Raw genomic sequence first — 19,389 nt, forward strand, 5'->3', positions numbered from 1 at the left:
TCCTTCTTGAAACACTCTCCTCTCTTCCCCTGGCCTCTCCACACCTGCCCTCCTCTGGTTTTCTTTCCTCCTTTCCACCTTTTCTCCTTGCCCAGGCGTTAGCCAGGCCACACTGTAAATGTCTGTATTCCCCAAGGTTCTGCACTCTTCTTACTCTAGACATTCTCCCTGGGTGACATCCACTCTGACAACGTCACCCGCCATCTTTCTACTGATGAATCCCAAGTCCATTTCTTACATCTTTCCTCCTGAGGTTCAGACTTGTAAACCTGTCGCCTATAAGATTCCTGCACGCAGTTCCAAGGGCACACACACCACACCAAGCAAGGCCTCAACAGTGTTCCACACAGAACCTGCCTTCTCTCCAGCATTCCCCAGTCTTCTAGATGGAACCTCTCCTATCCACTCGCCCAAAAGAAACTGAAAGGTACTCCTGACTCCTCCTCTCATTCCTTTCCACCTCTAAGAAAGGCCTGGCAAATCTACTTTCTAAATATTGCTACAATCTACTCACTTCTCTTCATCCCATGTGTGAGTTCCACAGTCCAAGTCATCTTTAACTATTTTCATTCACTTCAAAAGCCTCCTCCAGGCTTCCCACACCTCCTGAGCCTTGCTCTAATTCCTCTTCCGCCTGCAGCTGCAAGATCTTTCGAATATGCACACTAAGCATTGCCGCTCTTAGACTCAAACCTTCCAGTGCTTCCCACAGCTCTTGCAACGAAGTCCAAGCACCATGCCTGGAACACAGTAGGTGCTCAACATCTATCTGTTCATTAAATAAACTCCAATGTTAGTATACATGGCTTATAAAGAGGTTGACCATGTATCCTCATCTATCCAGGCCAGCCCCAGTTTATGCCTGTTATCTCAGTGTAATGAAGGGTACCCTCTTTTTTCTTGAAAGTATTCCAGTTTGGACCAAAAAAAAAAAGTATATGATTACCTGACCCTGAACACCTCCATGGCCTTATCACTTACAATTCTTACCTTCAATTATAAATTCCAGATTTATTGAACTATTTTCTTTTCTCTTCTTGAGACAAGGTCTCACTGTCACACAGGCTGGAGTGCAGTGGTGCATCACAGCTTACTGCAGCCTCAAACTTCTAGGCTCAAGTGATCCTACTGCCCCAGTCTCTCAAAGTACTGGGATTATAGGCATGGGCTACCACACCCGGCCTGAACTATTTTCAATTCCATAAACATGTCACAACCTTCCCTCTTTCTTCACCTGACCAAATCCTACTCACCTTTCAGGTCTCAGCTTAGATTTCACTAGTGGGAAGCATTTTATGACGTGTAAAATCGGTTACATATCTATCCCTCCCATGGACCGCCTTATAACACTACCCTTCCCCTATCATTTTATGGCTGCTGTACTATTGTTGCTTGCGGACATGTCTGCATTCTCTAAACTGTAAGCTCCCTCTCAGTCTTGCTCAGCACAGTACCTGACACAGCCATTTACCAGGTAGCACGGCATCTACCACCTAAGAGGTGCTTACAGAGTTCAAGTTTCACTGCCATTTCCAAATAAATTCAATCTTACTAGTTCAGTTTTCAAAGTACAGAAGGTATATATTTTTTTGAAATAAAAAACTTCATTTAGTCTAGGTTTCCTGCCCCAGCTAAAAGAACCAAAAGCCAGTACTTTAACAGGCAGTCATTAAACTTTTAAATTTACAAATTAAACTTTATTTTGCAAAAAGCCAATGCTTATCCCCTTCATGTCTTAATTACACTTTTTCTAAACCTCTACCATGGTTTGGGGGAAGAATTTTCCCCCAGTAGCCTACCCAGTTTTTTCTGCTTAAAGCCATCAGAGCCAATTCTAAAATTCTGCATTCTCCGGGTGGGTAAAGCCAATGACCAGCTACCAGACTGAAGCTAGGTAGCTGGTATGTTTCTATTTTATCCACACATATTGAATAAGCAGTTATTACCATGGGTGCTGTTCTAGGTGGACATAGTGGTGAAAAGCCAGGAACAAGATGTTCTCCTTCTCTCAGAAGCATTGTTTCAGGAGAAGACAGAGCTATCAACACGCAAAGCAATTCCGGGTGGTAGTGAGAGCAATTACAGAAGCTAATCAGATGATGCGACAGAGTAAGGGCCTTAAAGGAGGTGGCTGAGGAGGGGTCTTGCCAGTGAGGAACAGGGGCTAAGGAGGATGTAGGGTGGGTGGGGGGTGGCAGGAGGCCCAGAAAAAGGGCTGTGTAAAGCCAGGTCAAAACAATGCCAGAGGCCAAATAATGTAATAATGTAAAGGTACGTTTACCAAGAGAGTTATAAAAATTAATACCTTATTTTCAGCAGGGCTTCCCTGCTGCTGTTTCTGTGCAAATAAATTAGCATTCAGAGATGAAAAGGAATATTTACATAACCTACGAATAAAATATACTGAAAAATACATTACAGGATTTTAGCACTACTAAAACCAGAAGAGACGATGTGTAACTTATGATGAAGCTTCCTCCCTCCTTCCTGGGCCCACCGTGGAAATTATTAATCCATCAGCATAGCTACACATAGCCTGGCTCCTTCCCAGCAAGGCTTCCCCACACTCCTGCTTGCCACTTCAATCCCAAAAACCCAACAATTGAAATGGATGAAATTTAAAAATATGTATTTTCCAGTAAGAAAACTCCTATAGAATATACAGCATTTGGGTTATTCAGCTTTTCCAAAGATCTACACCAACAGGAAAACTTTAGCCTAACCATTTTTCTTGGTCTTTTTAAAGTAAGTACTACAAGGCTGGGCACAGTGGTTCATAACTGTGATTCTAGCATTTTGGGAGGTGGAGGTGGGCAGATCGCTTGAGCTCAGGAGTTCAAGACCAGTCTGGGCAACATGGAAAAGCCCCATCTCTACCAAAAACACGAAAACTAGCCAAGTGGTGTGGTGCATACCTGTGGTCTCAGCTAACTGGGAGGCTGAGGTCAGAGGATCACCTGAGCCTAAGAGGTGGAAGTTGCAGTGAGCTGAAATCATGCTACTGCATTCTAGCTTGGGTGACAGAGTTAGACCCTGTCTCAAAAACAAAAACAAAAACAAAAAAACCTGCAGACTCTCCTAGTTTCATAAAAAGCTTACTCTGAAAGTATAATTAAGAATTTTTTTTTTTTTTTTTTTGAGATGGAGTCTTGCTCTGTTGCCCAGGCTGGTGTGTAGTAGCGCTATCTGGACTCACTTCTCCACTTTCCAGGTTCAAGCAATTCTCATCCCTCAGCCTCCCAAGTAGCTGGGACTGCAGGCACATGCCACTACGCTCAGCAAATTTTTGTATTTTTAGTTGAGACTGGGTTTCACCACGTTGGCTAGGCTGGTCTCAAACTCCTGGCCTCAGGTGATCTGCCTGCCTTGGCCTCCCAAAGTGCTGGGATTACAGGTGTGAGACACCACACTCCGCCAAGAAGAATCTTTTCTTAATGACTCAAGGTCACCATCATAACCATGAATTCTTGTGTAAGGTGAAAGACACCGAATACTTATTTCCCAGCTCTCAGCTTTCATACATGAAAAATGACAGGGTCAGCCTAGATGATCTGCAAGTCTCTGGGCCTTTTCCAATAATTTAAATACTTTATATCAAAGTATTTAAAGAACATTAATAAAGTGAAACATACAGATCTTCAAGCTACTCAAAATGATACTTCTCCTTAAGGTCATTGACATAAATACACACACAACTAGGTTCCATGAGGAATGCGGGTCTCTGCTTTAAGCCACACTTGGCATGAGGCCAGTATTCTTGTTTTGTTTTGTTTTGTTTTGTTTTCTTGAGACGGAGTCTCGCTCTGTCACCCAGGCTGGAGTGCAGGGGCGCCATCTCTGCTCACTGCAAGCTCTGCTTCCTGGGTTCACGCCATTCTCCCACCTCAGCCTTCCGGGACTACAGGCGCCTGCTACCATGCCCGGCTAATTTTTGTATTTTTAGTAGAGATGAGGTTTCACCATGTTAGCCAGGATGGTCTCGATATCCTGACTTCGTGATCTGCCCGCCTCGGCCTCCCAAAGTGCTGGGATTACAGGTGTGAGCCACTGCGCCCGGCCCAGTATTCTTAACTATGATTTATTTTTATCAGCAGTTCCTCTTCAAGGCAATTTCTCTTCTAGATTCATAGAGCTAACATAAACCTCACCACAGAACTGCAGCTGGCTTTTACTGCACCACAAATGTAGGCTTAAGGACATGGTAAAATACTGCCAAAGAGAGTTAAGTAGGAAAAATACAATTTGAAGAGGTAACTTCAAGTTTATTACACAAAAGTGGAAGAATGAATCATACCTGGACAAAGGAAGAGATTTTGCCTAACAGCAGCCGACAGAGGGGAAAAGGGTACCAAATGAGGGATTCATCAGATGAGAAGGCAGAGAAGACAAAGACAATCTAGTCGGGGGGGCCGTAAGGGACACCTGCGCAGCAGGACGGGAACCTCTCACCAGAATTTTGCCAGGATCCTTCGTGCCTTCCAACTGACCCTTCTTGCAAAGCAATAAGCACTGAAAGTGTTACAAAAGCACCTGTGATCATTTTGTAAATTATGATATGGCACTAGGATACTGATTTATTAAGGGAGTCGACTCAATCAAGTTACAAGAGTAAAGAACAAAACAGTATCAAATTCAGCATCTACTATCAATTCTTTTCGAAGTCCAATATTGGGTCCACAAGAACCACACTCTAACCTAAGCAACCCCAGGAACTAGCCATAGATCTCAAAACTATGACTAATAGAAGAGTATCACACAGCCTGTATTCTACACAGTCAACTCACCAGATTCACCAATGCTCTCTATGCTTTGTATAAAATATGTAGATGTTGAGCTCCTGCATTTAGCAGGATACTCTCTAGTACACAGGGGCAATTCTGACCCCATCAACTGAATCATATACTTACCACGAACCAGTTGTGATTACAGTAAGTTATTATTGTAGCTATACAACGGAATTATTACATAGCTAATGAAACATGAGTTCAAAAAAGAGTAATTGTTTCCAAGAAATCTAAGTAGATGGCTAAAAAGTTTACTGTCAAAATAAGTGTAGTTGAGACAACAGTTAGACAAATGGGGCCTACATTTGTGGTGCAGTAAAAGCCAGCTGCAGTTCTGTGGTGCGGTTTATGTTAGCTCTATGAATCTAGAAGAGAAATTGCCCTGAAGAGGAACTGCTGATAAAAATAAATCATAGTTAAGAATACTGGGCCGGGAGCGATGGCTCCCACCTGTAATCCCAGCACTTTGGGAGGCCAAGGCAGGCAGATGACCTGAGGTCAGGAGTTCGAGAACAGCACGGCCAACATGGCAAAACCCCATCTCTACTAAAAATACAAAAAAAAAAAAAATTAGCCAGGTATGGTGGCGGGTGCCTGTAAGCCCAGCTACTTGGAAAGCTGAGGCAGGGGAATCACTTCAACCTGGGAGGTGGAGGATGCAGTGAGCTGAGATCATATCATTGCACTCCAGCCTGGGCAACAAGAGGAAAACTCCATCTCAAAAAAAAAAAAAAAAAGACAAATGGGAAAGGGCCACCTGCGGTAGCTCAAGCCTGTAATCCTGAAATTGCCTTTGCAAAATTATGACTGAGACAATGAAGGAGATCTAACTTAACTGACCCCATCGTGCTTCTAACTTCCAAGCTGTCCTTGTTCACTCCTGGACGTAGGCTGAACGAACTTTGGGAATTTATAGTTTAAAACAAAGATGTTTAAAATAAGGATGACGGCCAGGTGCAGTGGCTCATGCCTGTAATTCCAGCACTTTGGGAGACCGAGGTGGGCAAATCATTGAGGTCAGAAGTTCAAGACCAGTCTGACCAACATGCTGAAACACCGTCTCTACTAAAAATACAAAAAATTAGCCGGGCATGGTGGTGCGTGCCTATAGTCCCAGCTACTCGGGAGGCTGAGGCAGAAGAATCCCTTGAACCTGGGAGGTGGAGGCTGCAGTGAGCTGAGATTGCACCACTGCACTCCAGCCTGCCCTTTCCCAAAGCAGACCTCCTCCTTGCATGGGGACTAGATTGCCTTTTTAAGGGTAACATTAGCCACAAGATTAAAAATTATGATTTAGGAGTCATGCAGCTGGAGGCTACAAGATTCTGATCCTCTCTAAACTGCTCCTAAGATCATTGCTTGAGATATTTTGCAGACCCTGCCCTTGATGGATCAGCTGGCACCACCCAGATCAATAAACAGGCTCATCTGATCTTGTGGCCCCCACCCGGGAACTGACTCAGTACAAGACAGCTTTGACTCCCTATGATTTCATCCCTGACCAATCAGCGTTCTTGGCTCACTGGCTTCTCCCACCCATCAAGTCGTCCTTAAAAACTCTATGGGTAGACTGATTTAGGTAATAATAAAACTCCGGTCTCCCATACTGAATGAATTACTCTTTCTCTATTGCAATTCTCCTTGTCTTGAGAAATCGGCTCTGTCTAGGCAGCACGCAAAGTGAACCCATTGGGCGGCTACAACCCCAGCATTCTGGGAGGCTGAGGTGGGCAGACAGCTTGGGGCTAGGAGTTTGAGACCAGCCTGGCCAACATGGTGAAACCCCGTCTCTACTAAAAGTACAAAAATTAGCCAGGCGAGGAGGCATGTGCCTGTAATCCCAGCTATGTGGGAGGCTAAGGCAGGAAAATCACTTGAACCTGGGTGGCGGAGGTTACAGTGAGCCAAGATCGTGCCACTGCACTCCAGCCTGGGCAACAGAGTGAGACGCCATCTCAAAAAAAAAAAAAAAAAAAAGACAAATGGGAAATCAGTTTTTAAAATCTAGAATTCTGTGCTCACGATGCTTTGAAATTGTCTTCAAACTAAGCTCTTCTAAAAGAAACAAAAAATGAGAATTGCAATGAATTGAGTATGGATTATGCAAAATGGATCACTTAGCACTGTAATCAGAAATACACAAAGACCACAGCTGTCTATCAAAGGATTGGTGAGTAAATGCACATTATACATTTTAAGTTAAAATAAGATAATCAGTACAGTTAACCCTTGAACAACACAGGTCTGGTCCACTTTACATGCACCGTTTCTTCTATTTCTGCCACCACTCCCTCCTTTTCCTCCACCTACTCAATGTGAAGAAAATGAGGATGAAGGCCTGATGCTCTACTTCCACTTAGTGGTAAACATATTTTCTCTTCCTTATGATTTTCTCAATAACATTTTGTTTAGTTTAATTTACTGTAAGAATACAGTATGTAATACACATAACATACAAAATATGTGTTAACTGTTTACGTTATAAGGCTTTCAGTCAACAGCAGGCTATTAGTAGTTAAGTTTTGGGGGAGTCAAAAGTTATACTTGAATTTTCAACTGGGCAGGCAGTCAGTGCTCCTAACCCCCATGTTGTTCAAGGGTTAGCTGTATTTCCTTTGCAATCTTCATTTTCATCAATTCTTCAACCCTTGTCCTAAGCATCCTCCCATTGCTGGCACCAACTAAGCTGCACAGAAAGGCTTAGAAGGGCTTCATCTCCTTGAAACCACCCTTGCAAAATTATACCGGAGGAAATTATGACAGTGAAAGAAAGGAGACCTAACCAACTCCATCTTGCTTCTAACCTTTAAGCTGTCCTTGTTCATTCCTGGGCATAGGCTGGAACTAACTTTGGGAAAGAATTTGATGCATGGTTTGACTCTGAAACAAAACTGGTAACAGCCCTTTCCTGAAAAGACCCCCTTCTTGCCTAGGGTCCAGTCTGCCTTTGCAGGACTAACAAAATAACTACAAGAAATTACAATTTAGGGGTCATGTAGCCTCTGGCTCCAAGAGTCTGAACCTCCCCAAATTGCTCCTGGTGACAACATCACTATTGTAAAACCTAAGATGAGTGATTAAGATATTTGCAGACCCTGCACTCCATGGACCCAGACCCGTAATCTGGCCCAGCCAGTTCTGCCATCCCACCCAGGAACAGAAGACATTCAGAAAACCTCACTTCGACCCCCTAAGATTCCATCTGCAACCTGACCAATCAGCACTCCCCACTTCCCAAGCCCCTACCTGCCAAATTATCTTTAAAAACTCTGATCCCCAATCCCCGAATGCTTGGGGAGACTGATTTGAGCAATAAACTCAGGTCTCCTGCACAGCCAGCTCTGTGTGAATTACTCTTTCTCCATGGCAATTCCCCTGTCTTGATAAATCGATTCTGTCTAGGCAGCGGTCACGGTGAACCCACTGGGCAGCTGCATCATGAGGATTTGATAAGTGCACTGGAGTCAACAAGATAAAAGCAAGATGTGCATATAGTTTTTAACTGTTAGGTTATGTTACCTGCATGGTCACATTACCTGTGGCAAATCTGTTTTACGTTAACATGGGCATGTGATACCCTACCTTGTTTTAACCTGATTGACTCTCTCAGCTGAGAGAGCCAGACAGACTCCATTTTGGTTTCTTTGACTGCAGCCCCTTGAATCCCCTCCCTTAAGGACATAACTGGTGCAAGATGACTCAAAGCACATCCAGGAATGCACTTACTGATAAGATCCTAAGGCAAGCTGTACCAGTAGCTCCCAGGAACATGCTCGGTTGATGGTACCCAAAGCCCCTGCGATTATTGCTTTGTGAGAGTTTAAGCCCCTGCACCTGGAACTATTTATTTTCCTGTAACTGTTTCTGTAACCACTTATCTTTTAATTTTTTGCCTGTTCTGTTTCTGTAAAAATTGCTTCAGCTAGACTCCCCCTCCCCTATTTAGACCAAGGTATAAAAAGAAATCTAGCCCGTTCTACGGGGCCGAGAGAATTTCGAGCTCTAGCCATCTCTCGGTCACCAGCAATAAAGGACTCCTGAATTAGTCTCAGTGTGTGGTGTTCTCTCTACAACTTGCTCAGTTACAACAGGCAGACTCATACAAATGCCAACCAGTAAGAGATTGCACTGTTCTCGCCTTAATACTATCAAGCAACTTAATCTATACAGCAAACTTAATTTATGAATACGTTTATACTGACTACCAATAGATTGGATATTTGAAGATATTAAGAATTTACTCTGAATTTTTAAGTATAACAGGAATTACAGTTACTGAAGTCTACAGTTTGGAGATACATATTAAAATACCTACCATGAAAGGACATCTGGAATTTGCTTCAAAATAATGAGGGAATGGGAAAACAGGGGAGGGGAGGCTAGAGGAAACAAAATGGGCCAGGATCACTGTGGAGGCAGGTGATGGGTACACAAGCGAGTGTCACTGTGCTGTTCCACTTTTGTCCATGTTTAAAGTTTTTATAAATAGAAAGTTAAAATAGAAAATATTGAATCACACCAAACCATTGAGATGATAGTTTAAAAAGCCACAGTGTAGTAAATTCTTATCATTTTATGTTGCCTCAGCATGCACTGTGAAGATAAGTAGGACCTTCTCAGAGCAGAAGCAGGGCTCTGTCACCCTGGACACAGCACAGGGTGCAGTTCTATACCTCCTCCCAGTTCCTCAACATGGCCAATCCAGAATCCTGCCTTAGACAACTTCCTCCTGGCGACCACCTCCCCATGGGAAAGCTACACACAGCCTACTTCACTGGCCCTGACCCTCACACCCCACATGGGCTGTGCAGTAACGGTGTGACCTCCTGGAACCAATTAAACCTCCCTGAGGGAAACCTGTTTGGACCCCACGAAGGCATTGGCCCATGAGTCTCTAGGTGGGTCTCTCTCACTCTCTTCACGATTCTTGACCTGCAAGCTCCCGGACCATCCTGTGTGTGACCTCCAGGCATGCTGTGTACTCCCAGGGCCTGCAGGTAATAAAATCTGTATTTCCATCTTATGCCTCTCTTAATCATTGGGGGATGCTCTTCATCTTAAAGACCCTAAATTAAAACACACAGATGTGGAATTTTTTAGCACGAGTAATATGAAATTCCAGTGATATACTTCATATTAAAAATAATCACTTAATAGAACCAGGAAAGAATAAAGATTCATTGAATCTCCACATTCTAAGGCAAGATGATGTTATTTCTTCTAAGCCGGTAAGAGCATTCTGACCCAGTTCTCGGAGTTCCAGCTGCTTTCTTCTACTGCTGCTCTCAAGACTGCTCGGGCTTCAGGAAGTTTACACTAGAAACCTGCAAACAGTGACCCTTGTCGGAAGAGAAATGCACTGAGTACCCGCTGATCAGAAATGGTTTCATCAGCCAGAAATCTAGCAGTCTGAAAGTACTTTGCTTACAGACGTCTAGGTGGTCACCAGTCGAGTGAACAGCGTGATAATGGTAACAGCCAAATGGTCTGATGGGCTGTCTGTATTTACTTTCAGTATATCAAGGAAACATAATTTGAAATTTTCTATCAGACAGAATCTCAAATTCAAGATATTAGAGGTTTTTAAAAATTTCTTTACAAATTTTTTTCTCCCAGTTGATGTGACTGGGGTATTCCTCATATAGAGAAGGATACTGTGTCAATCCCTCTGAAGCTGTCTTACTGACTGACTTAAATGGAGCACAGGACTTTCCTAGTGTGGCTTTAATAAGATACAATCAATTAAGTTTTAAGAAGGGATAAAGTAAGGCTTAAATCCAGTATCAAAGCAAACTGAGTGTTAACTCCTGCAGTTAGCTTTGGCCAATAAAGGCAAGCTCAACTCTTAAAAGAAAAGAAAAGAAAGAAGTTGTAAAAGTCAGTCATTTTGGGTGTGGTAAAAACTCTCCAATGGTTTTACTGTCAAATAAATGTCAAAGCCCCTGTGGTCACCTGGGCCTCCCCGGCCCAGGGAGCAGTCCTTCTTCCCTGTGCTCCCTCAGCTCCAGCCTCACTGTGCAAGCACCAGCCTGAGGGTCTGCTCTTTCCTGAGATCCAAAGACACCCCCACCTTCCCTCAGGTCTCTACCTGAGTGTCATCTTCCCAGTGAGGCTTTCTTGTTTTTTTTCACCTGCTTTCAGAACTCTAGTGAAACCATGAAACAACTGGAGGGGATAGGAGAATCCAAACAGCTCTGTATCACATTAAGAAGCTCCGAGTTTTGCAGAGATTCGTGCCCCAATACTGTGCACAACCAGCAAGGTGGTTCCCATGCCCTCAAGTAGCGCAGCAATGAAGTGGTGGAGAGAGCTACTAAACGACGGGGCAGCAGGAAAGGCCGAGAGAGGAGACCGGAGGGCAAGATGGGGTCCCACCTCCAAGGTCAAGGCACTAGGTTACCATCTCCACCCTCAAATTATGCTTAACCCTGGGCAAGAGGTGGCGGCCTGGGAACTAATTATAAGTCTGCTTCCCCAGCAGGACGGGGATGTAATTTGTTGGAAATTATTACAGAAAAGTAAAATTACAATTTTCCCCTCCTTGGACTGTGCAATGGAATTCACACCTGAATCCATTCAATTACTTGTATTTTACAGATAAGGACACTGAAGCATTAAGTAACTTTCCAAAGTAATATATTAATAACTGGACTGGGATTTGAACCCAGGCTCCTAATCTCTATGCTATACCACCACTGTTACATGAAAATACATATGCTTCATAATCAGGTAGAACTAATTTTATTCATTCATTGCATCTCTAATAAAAGACACAATTTCTCTTTTACTCTAAATATAAAATTCAAGAGAAACAAAACATAAGGGAAATCGGCTTTTATATAATAGCTATAATGAATCACAGAGGAATCCCAATGACCTCAACATTAATTCATTACATATATACACCCCAAACACAAATAACAGTAATTACACACAAGGACAATTCATTGATACCTAACACCAAAATGGTACTATGAAGTCCAGTGTTTTTAAGTAAACCTGTATTTTATTAATTGAATCTATATACATTTTAAAGAGTTAAAGATCCCTGACAATTCACCAGCTGGGAATCCCTTCTCTAGAATAAGCTCTGGGTATTGCAAACCAGGTAAACAAAACACACCAAACAACAGCTTACCTGGAAATCAAAAGGAGCAGATCCATCTTAACCATTTCAACATGCTATGTCCTCGGCCACAAAGGATTTAGAACAAGCCTGGGCACAGAAAGACTACTTGCCTCGAACGTTCACTGGTTCCTAAGAGTGGCTTAGTGTAACTAGTCCCAGATAAAATTTTAGAGCACAACCAGGGAAACTGGACATTTACACTTCTCTAAAATGCACTTTCTGTCCCACAAGGTCAGTCACTAAAATAGGAGCTCTTTAAATGAGACCTCGAACTAAACATGCCTTCAAGTATATAACGCCATTCCCTAGAGAAATGATCCTCTTCTACACCATGAATAATATGTCAGAATATTTAACTAGCACTTCTACATAAAATTTTCACACTATGGCCTCTTTATTGATATAAATTTATTTTTACTCTTACGTTTCCAATGGCTAAATGGAGGGAAAAAGGTTAGAGGGTCTATTTCTGACTCCAAATACTGAGCTGTCTCACTGTACACTATGTACATACAGTTCTACCATAGCAACGGTACACCTAATTGAAGACATCTAAGTGTCTGTGTTCTCCATTAGACTGTAAATTCTTTGGATAGAAAAATGTATATGCATTTTCACTTACAGTGTAAATTCTGGAGAGAGACTGAATGAAAAAACAAAACAAAACAAAACAAAAAAACACCCATGGCTGAGCGCAGTGGTTCATGCCTGTAACCCTAGCACTTTGGGAGGCCAAGGTGGGCAGATTGCTTGAGCCCAGGAGTTCAAGACCAGCCTGGGCAACATGGCAAAACATTATCAGTATAAAAAATACAAAAATTAGCCAAGTATGGTGATGCATGCCTGTAGTCCCAGTTCCTTGGGAGGCTGAGGTGGAAGGACTGTTTGAGCCCGGGAAGTTGGGGCTGCAGTGAGCTGCTACTGTACTCCAAGCCTGGGCAACAGGGTGAGGTTCTGCCTCAAAAAAACAAACAAAATTTCATTTTTGGTAACAATGTAGCATACTTAATATTTCTGTCAATATCCCTTGATGTTCATGCATAATAATATTCTAATGTTAACCACAGCCAGTAACAATTACAAGTGTTCCTTCCATAATTCATGGTACAGCATATGCTGTTCACAGATCCCACAAGAAACAGAACAGTACAGTTCAGTTGCCACCTTGTTCAAATGCCAACAAGGGCTTCACGATCTGCTGCCCTTCTCTTGTTTAGACACTCGTTACTTCTTACTGATTCTACAGAGGCAGGTCATATGAACACAGACAGCATGCCCATGCCTTCATGCATATGGGTCCTATCATAATGCATGGGTTGATTTGATTATTCAGAGGTAGATTTATCTAGTTTGGGGGCTATACCCATTCTTTTTTCTGGCTTTGACAAACATTTGTTTCTTTACTTCTTTAAAGCTTCTAAGTGGGCAAACAGGAAAAATGAGGCCGCTGAAATTCAAATTCATCAAAATTACGTATGGGTACTTATGACACAAATAACATTAAAAACTGGATTTACACAAAGGCATGTATTATCTGACTCATAAAATAATTTAAGAACAGGATTCTTTCAGATAGCAATCTCTCCTAGTGAATTAAAAGTTATTTTCATTATATAATCACGGTAGGAACATACTATGCAATGCAAATAAATCTGGACTGATTACTCTTTTAATAACACACAAAACTGTATCACATGTTTTCTGGCTAACTTAAAAGGCAATAGGAAGAGTAGTAACCAGCCTCCACAGTAATCTGAGATTCTAACGGTGTTGAGACATTTTGCATATAATACCAATGATAAATCAAAAGAACTGAAAAGTTAGACAACACTACAAGTTGGTGAGAAACTAAATAGCTTCTGAGAATATTTTACTGATCTTTGATTTTCTGCATCATTTGAACCCAGTTAGATAAAAGAATCCTTTAAGCAAGACACAAGTGTTCGCTGCACCCAGCATGCTAGGGCAGCCACCCATTTTACAGCCTCACAGATCTTAGGGACCAGCCAAGGACAGAACCCAAGTTCTTTTATTTTTCCATCCCTCACAATAGTGGTTCTGAAAGTTAGGTCCCTAGACCAGCAGCATCAGCATCACCTGGGAACTGGTAGAAATGTGTGTTCTCAGCCCCACCCCAGACCTCCTGAATCAGAAACTCTGTGTGATTGAACAAGCTCCCCGGGTTGGCGACTGTGATGCAGCTAGTTAAGAGTACCACAGCTCTACCAATGAATTCCTAACCCTTAGGAAATATCATCACTTGTAAAATACTGATGGGCTTTAGTTCAATTTCTCTCTCAGATGGAAGCTTATTACCACTGCCGCACCTTTCTGTATAGCAGAGTCCTAATGAATCAGAGAAGAGGGGAGTTGGAAAAAAAATTTTAATACTTGTAGCATTTTAGAGAATCACCATCTATCACTTTCATAATGAAAATGACAGAACGTGCACAAGATGTTTCCACTTATCAAAAAGGGGAATGGCTGTAATTCCAGCACTTTGGGAGGCTAAGGCAGGAGGAATGTTTGAGCCCAGAAGTTCAAGACCAGCCTGGGCACATAGAGAGACCCTGTCTCTACAACAACAACAAAAAAAAATTAAAAATTAGTTGGCTCTGGTGGCATGTGCCTGTAGTCCCAGCTACCCGGGAGGCTGAGGCAGAAGGATTGTTTGAGCCTGGGAGGTCGAGGCTGCTGTGAGCCCAGATCACGCCACGGCACTCCAGCCTGAGCCAACAGAGACCCTTCTCAACAAAAATAAAAAATAAAAAAGAAACGGCTAGGCATGGTGGGGCATGCCTGTGGTCCCAGATTGTATTAGTCTGTTTTCACACTACTATAAAGAACTGCCCAAGACTGGGTAATTGATAAAGGAGAGAGGTTTAATTGACTCACAGTTCAGCATGGCTAGGGAGGCCTCATGAAACTTACAATCACGATGGAAAGTGAAGGGGAAGCAAGGCACCTTCTTCACAAGGTGGCAGGAAGGAGAAGTGCTGAGTTAAGGTGGAAGAACCCCTTATAAAACCATCAGCTCCATCAGCATGGGGGAAATCGTCCCTACAATTCAATTACCCCCACCTGGTCGCTCCCCGACACTTGGAGATTACAGCTATTACAATTCAAGATGAGATGTGGGTGGGGACATGAAACCTAACCACATTACAGATACTCAGGAGGCTGAGGCGGGAGGACTGCTTCTCTGTGGGAGTTCAAGGTTTCAGTGAGCCATGTTTGCACCACTGGACTCCAGCCTGGGCAACAGAGCAAGACTCTATTTAACAAAAAAAAAAAAAAAAAGAAGGAAGAGAATGGGTTTTAAAAGGCTGAAAACTTTGCTTTTGGTCATTATATGGTAATTGAACTCTAATAGAAGTAAATATTAGAATATTTTTTAAATCTTGGCCGGGTGTGGTGCCTCATGCCTGTAATCCCAGCACTTTGGGAGGCCGAGGCAGGCAGATCACTTGGTGTCAGGAGTTTGAAACCAGGCTGGCCAACATGGTGAAACCCCGTCTCTACTAAAAATACACAAATTAGCCGAGCGTGGTGGCACACATCTGTAATCCCAGCTACCTGGGAGGCTGAAGCAGGAGAACTGCTTGAATCCAGGAGGTGGAGGGTGCAGTGAGCTGAGATTGCGCCACTGCACTCCAGCCTAGGTGACAAAGTAAGACTCTGCCTCAAAAATAAAATTAAACTGGCCGGGCGCAGTGGCTCAAGCCTGTAATCCTAGCACTTTGGGAGGCCGAGATGGGCAGATCACAAGGTCAGGAGATCGCGACCATCCTGGCTAACACGGTGAAACCCCATCTCTACTGAAAAATACAAAAAAACTAGCCGGGCAAGGTGGGGAGCGCCTGTAATCCCAGCTACTTGGGAGGCTGAGGCAGGAGAATGGCGTAAACCCAGGAGGCAGAGCTTGCAGTGAGCTGAGATCCGGCCACTGCACTCTAGCCTGGGCGACAGAGCAAGACTCTGTCTCAAAAAAAAAATAAATAAAAATAAAAAAATTTAATTTAATTTAAAATCTCTATACTTTTTGGTATCATCTTGGCTTTAGATGATTCAGACAGCTCAACCTATTGTAACCACAGATTTCAGTAACCTAATTGCTGTTTATTTCCTAGGGTTTTGGAGTTTTTAGGGGTAGTGAGGATGTTAAATATGCTTTACATACTGTTGGAATTGCATCAGACTAATCTGGTTCAACTTATACGTAACGAAGTTATGAGTTGCTTTTCAGTTGGCATGGATCCCAGGTTGAAGGTCACATCACCAGAGCATGCCCAAAACTAAGTGTGCAACCATGGACAGAATCCATATGGAATGGGCATGAGGAATGAGCACTGAATTAAGAAGTGGACACCAGGCCGGGCGCGGTGGCTCAAGCCTGTAATCCCAGCACTTTGGGAGGTTGAGACGTGCGGATCACGAGGTCAGGAGATCGAAATCATCCTGGTTAACACGGTGAAACCCCGTCTCTACTAAAAAATAGGAAAAAACTAGCCGGGCGAGGTGGCGGGCACCTGTAGTCCCAGCTACTCGGGAGGCTGAGGCAGGAGAATGGCGTAAACCTGGGAGGCGGAGCTTGCAGTGAGCTGAGATCCCGCCACTGCACTCCAGGCTAGGTGACAGAGCGAGACTCCGTCTCAAAAAAAAAAAAAAAGAAGTGGACACCAACAGTTTGGGAGGCTGTAATCCCAATACTTTGGGAGGCTGACACGGGAGGATCGTTTGAGCCTAGGAGTTGGAGACCAACCTGGGGAACGTGGTGAGACCTCAATTCTACTAAAGAAAAAAAATTATTTTTAATTGACCGGGGGTGGGGGTAGGTGATACACAGCTGTAGTCCAAGCTACTTGTGAGGCTGAGGTGGGAGAATCACTTAAGCCCAGGAGTTCAAGGCTGCAGTGAGTTATTATCATGCCACTGCACTCCAGCCTGAGCGACAGAATGAGACCCTGTCTCTCCAAAAAAAAAAAAAATTAGCCAGGTGTGCTGGCACACACTGTGGTGCCAGCTTACTCAGGATGTTGAGGTGAGAGGATCGCTGGAGCCCAGGAGGTTGAGCTGCAGTCAGCGGAGGTTGCACCACTGCACTTCAGCCTGGGCAACAGAGGGAGACCCTGTTTAAAAAAAAAAAAGAAGGGCCGGGCGCGGTGGCTCAAGCCTGTAATCCCAGCACTTTGGGAGGCCGAGACGGGCGGATCACGAGGTCAGGAGATCGAGACCATCCTGGCTAATACGGTGAAACCCCGTCTCTACTAAAAATACAAAAACTAGCCGGGCGAGGTGGCGGGTGCCTGTAGTCCCAGCTACTTGGGAGGCTGAGGCAGGAGAATGGCGGAAACCCAGGAGGCGGAGCTTGCAGTGAGCTGAGATCTGGCCACTGCACTCCAGTCCGGGCGACAGAGCGAGACTCCGCCTCAAAAAAAAAAAAAAAAAAAAAAAAAAAAAAAAAAAAAAAAAAGAAGAAGAAGAAGAAGAAGAAGAAGAAGAAGAAGAAAAAAAAGTGGACACCACATGGCAGGATCCAAAATCCAATTAGATCAAGCCCTGGTGTCACCCCATGGCAGGATCCAGTCAGATCATGCCTCCAGCATCACCCCATTGCAAGATCCAATCAGATCATGCCTCATTACCTTCTAAGTACAAAACCTGACCTAGCCCCCAGCGTGGAGAGAGACAGACTTAAGTCCAACTCCTGTCTCCTTGCTCAGCTGTCTGGCAATAAGCCTTTCTCACTACAAAAACCTGGTGCTTCAGTGTTTGGCTTTCCACTACATGGGCAAACGGACCCAGTTCAGTTCGGCAATACTGGTAGACAGTCACAGGACAAAGTAAATGTGATGCATCAACAAAACAGCTGTAAAATCGTATTATTCAACTCTTGACTCTAAAATCTGAGTCATGGTTTAGGAAGGTGGGAGAAGTGGAGTGCTGGAAACCCTGCCTAACCACAAAGAATTAGCCACCCTGCCTCTTCAAAGCTCCTGAGGGAGAAGGCACACGTGGTGGCAGGTAAAATTACCAATGTATTTATGAAACAACAATTTGTAACACCTTCAGATTCGGTGCTAGTTGTTCAGTAAGTTTTCAGTTATTTTTTAAAGTTACTTTTAAAATACAATTTTTTTCCCTTGGAAGAAGAAAATTTCCTTAAGTACCATACTTAAGAAAATTACAAAATAATATTTATAGTCCTGAATGCATTAGCATTCTTCTATTGAAGTGCCCTTACTATGTGTAAGCATTAAAAAATCTTTCCAACCTAGGACAAGTTGAAACAAATTAACAGAAGGTATAGAAGTTTGGGAATCTGCTTTAGAGGCCTAAAGACAGTACGTTTTTAATTTTTTTTAAACAAAATCTTCTTTCCCTTGTTACAAAAGCAGCAAATACTCATTACTTAAAATCTAGAGACTATAAAACAAGCTAAAACATAAAAAAACTTCTTAATGTGCAGCCACTATGCAATAGGCAACTATTATACATATGTCTACATTTTCAAGCCTTTTACTGTGAATTTAAATTAGGAAATACATTTAAACTCGCACATTTTAAATATACCAATTCATTAATATTTGAATGTCAACTGTCCTAGGGAGGATCCAAATCTTTACTCCCAGCATCCAAGTGGCACAAAATAGCTACTGAAATGTCTGCTGAACTGAATATCTGGGATCTGACAAGACAAAGTCTGGACTTGCAGACTGTGGAGCTGTACTATGGAAGTATTTTTAAAGCAACTGAAGTGATAGAATAAGGGCTAAAACTCACTCAAAGTACTAAGTAACAGACTGATATGGTTTGGCTGTGTACCCCCATATCTCACCTTGTAGTTCCCATAATCCCCACATGTTGTGGGAGGCACCTGGTGGGGGTAACTGAATCACAGGGGCAGTTACCCCCATGCTGTTCTCATGAATTCTTACAAGATCTGATGATTTCATAAGGGAGTTTTCTCCCTTTTGCTTGGCACTTCTTCCTGCTGCCATGTGAAGAAGGACATGTTTGCTTCCCCTTCCACCATGATCGTAAGCTTCCTGAGGCCTCTCCAGCCCTGTGGAACTATGAGTCAATTAAACCTCTTTTCTTTATAAATTACCCAGCCTCGGGTATTTCTTCATAGCAGCATGACAACAGACTAATACACAGATATTTCAAAACTTGGGTCCTCTGAAATCCTCTGGGCTTGAGGAACTGGGCCAGGAGCCTGCACTGTGCCCCTGCAGACAGCCTGCCCTCCTTCAGGACACTGTGCCCTTTGAGTACAAGGACAGGCCTTTCATACTGACATCCCAGAGGACCTGGCACATCTGAAGTTCAAATGAATGAGCTGTGGATGACAATGGGTAATAGGTAACAGAATGAAGCTGCATTTCCACCTCTTTAACTTATCCCTGAAGTATCTGACTTAATTGAACAATCACAAATCTGTGATTTCTGAGTACTGTCCCTGTGGGTAATACT

General features: G+C 43.2%; 1 protein-coding gene across 4 annotated transcripts in view; it reads right to left on the reverse strand.

Annotated features, from left to right (window-relative positions):
- Positions 1-19,389, reverse strand: part of SNX9 (sorting nexin 9) — a 127,285-nt gene that overhangs the window by 99,113 nt on the left and 8,783 nt on the right. For 2 of the 4 annotated variants that reach the window (XM_033234948.1, XM_033234950.1), the window contains exon 2: positions 9,717-9,850. The exons of the other annotated variants lie outside the window; for them this stretch is intronic. In XM_033234948.1, the coding sequence (XP_033090839.1) occupies positions 9,717-9,803 (87 nt within the window). In that variant the 5' untranslated portion in view covers positions 9,804-9,850. The remainder of the gene's footprint in view (positions 1-9,716; positions 9,851-19,389) is intronic. 4 annotated transcript variants of the gene reach the window in all.

The sequence above is a fragment of the Trachypithecus francoisi genome, unplaced genomic scaffold (genome assembly GCF_009764315.1).
Source record: "Trachypithecus francoisi isolate TF-2019V2 unplaced genomic scaffold, Tfra_2.0 Lachesis_group15, whole genome shotgun sequence".
NCBI lineage: Eukaryota > Metazoa > Chordata > Mammalia > Primates > Cercopithecidae > Trachypithecus > Trachypithecus francoisi.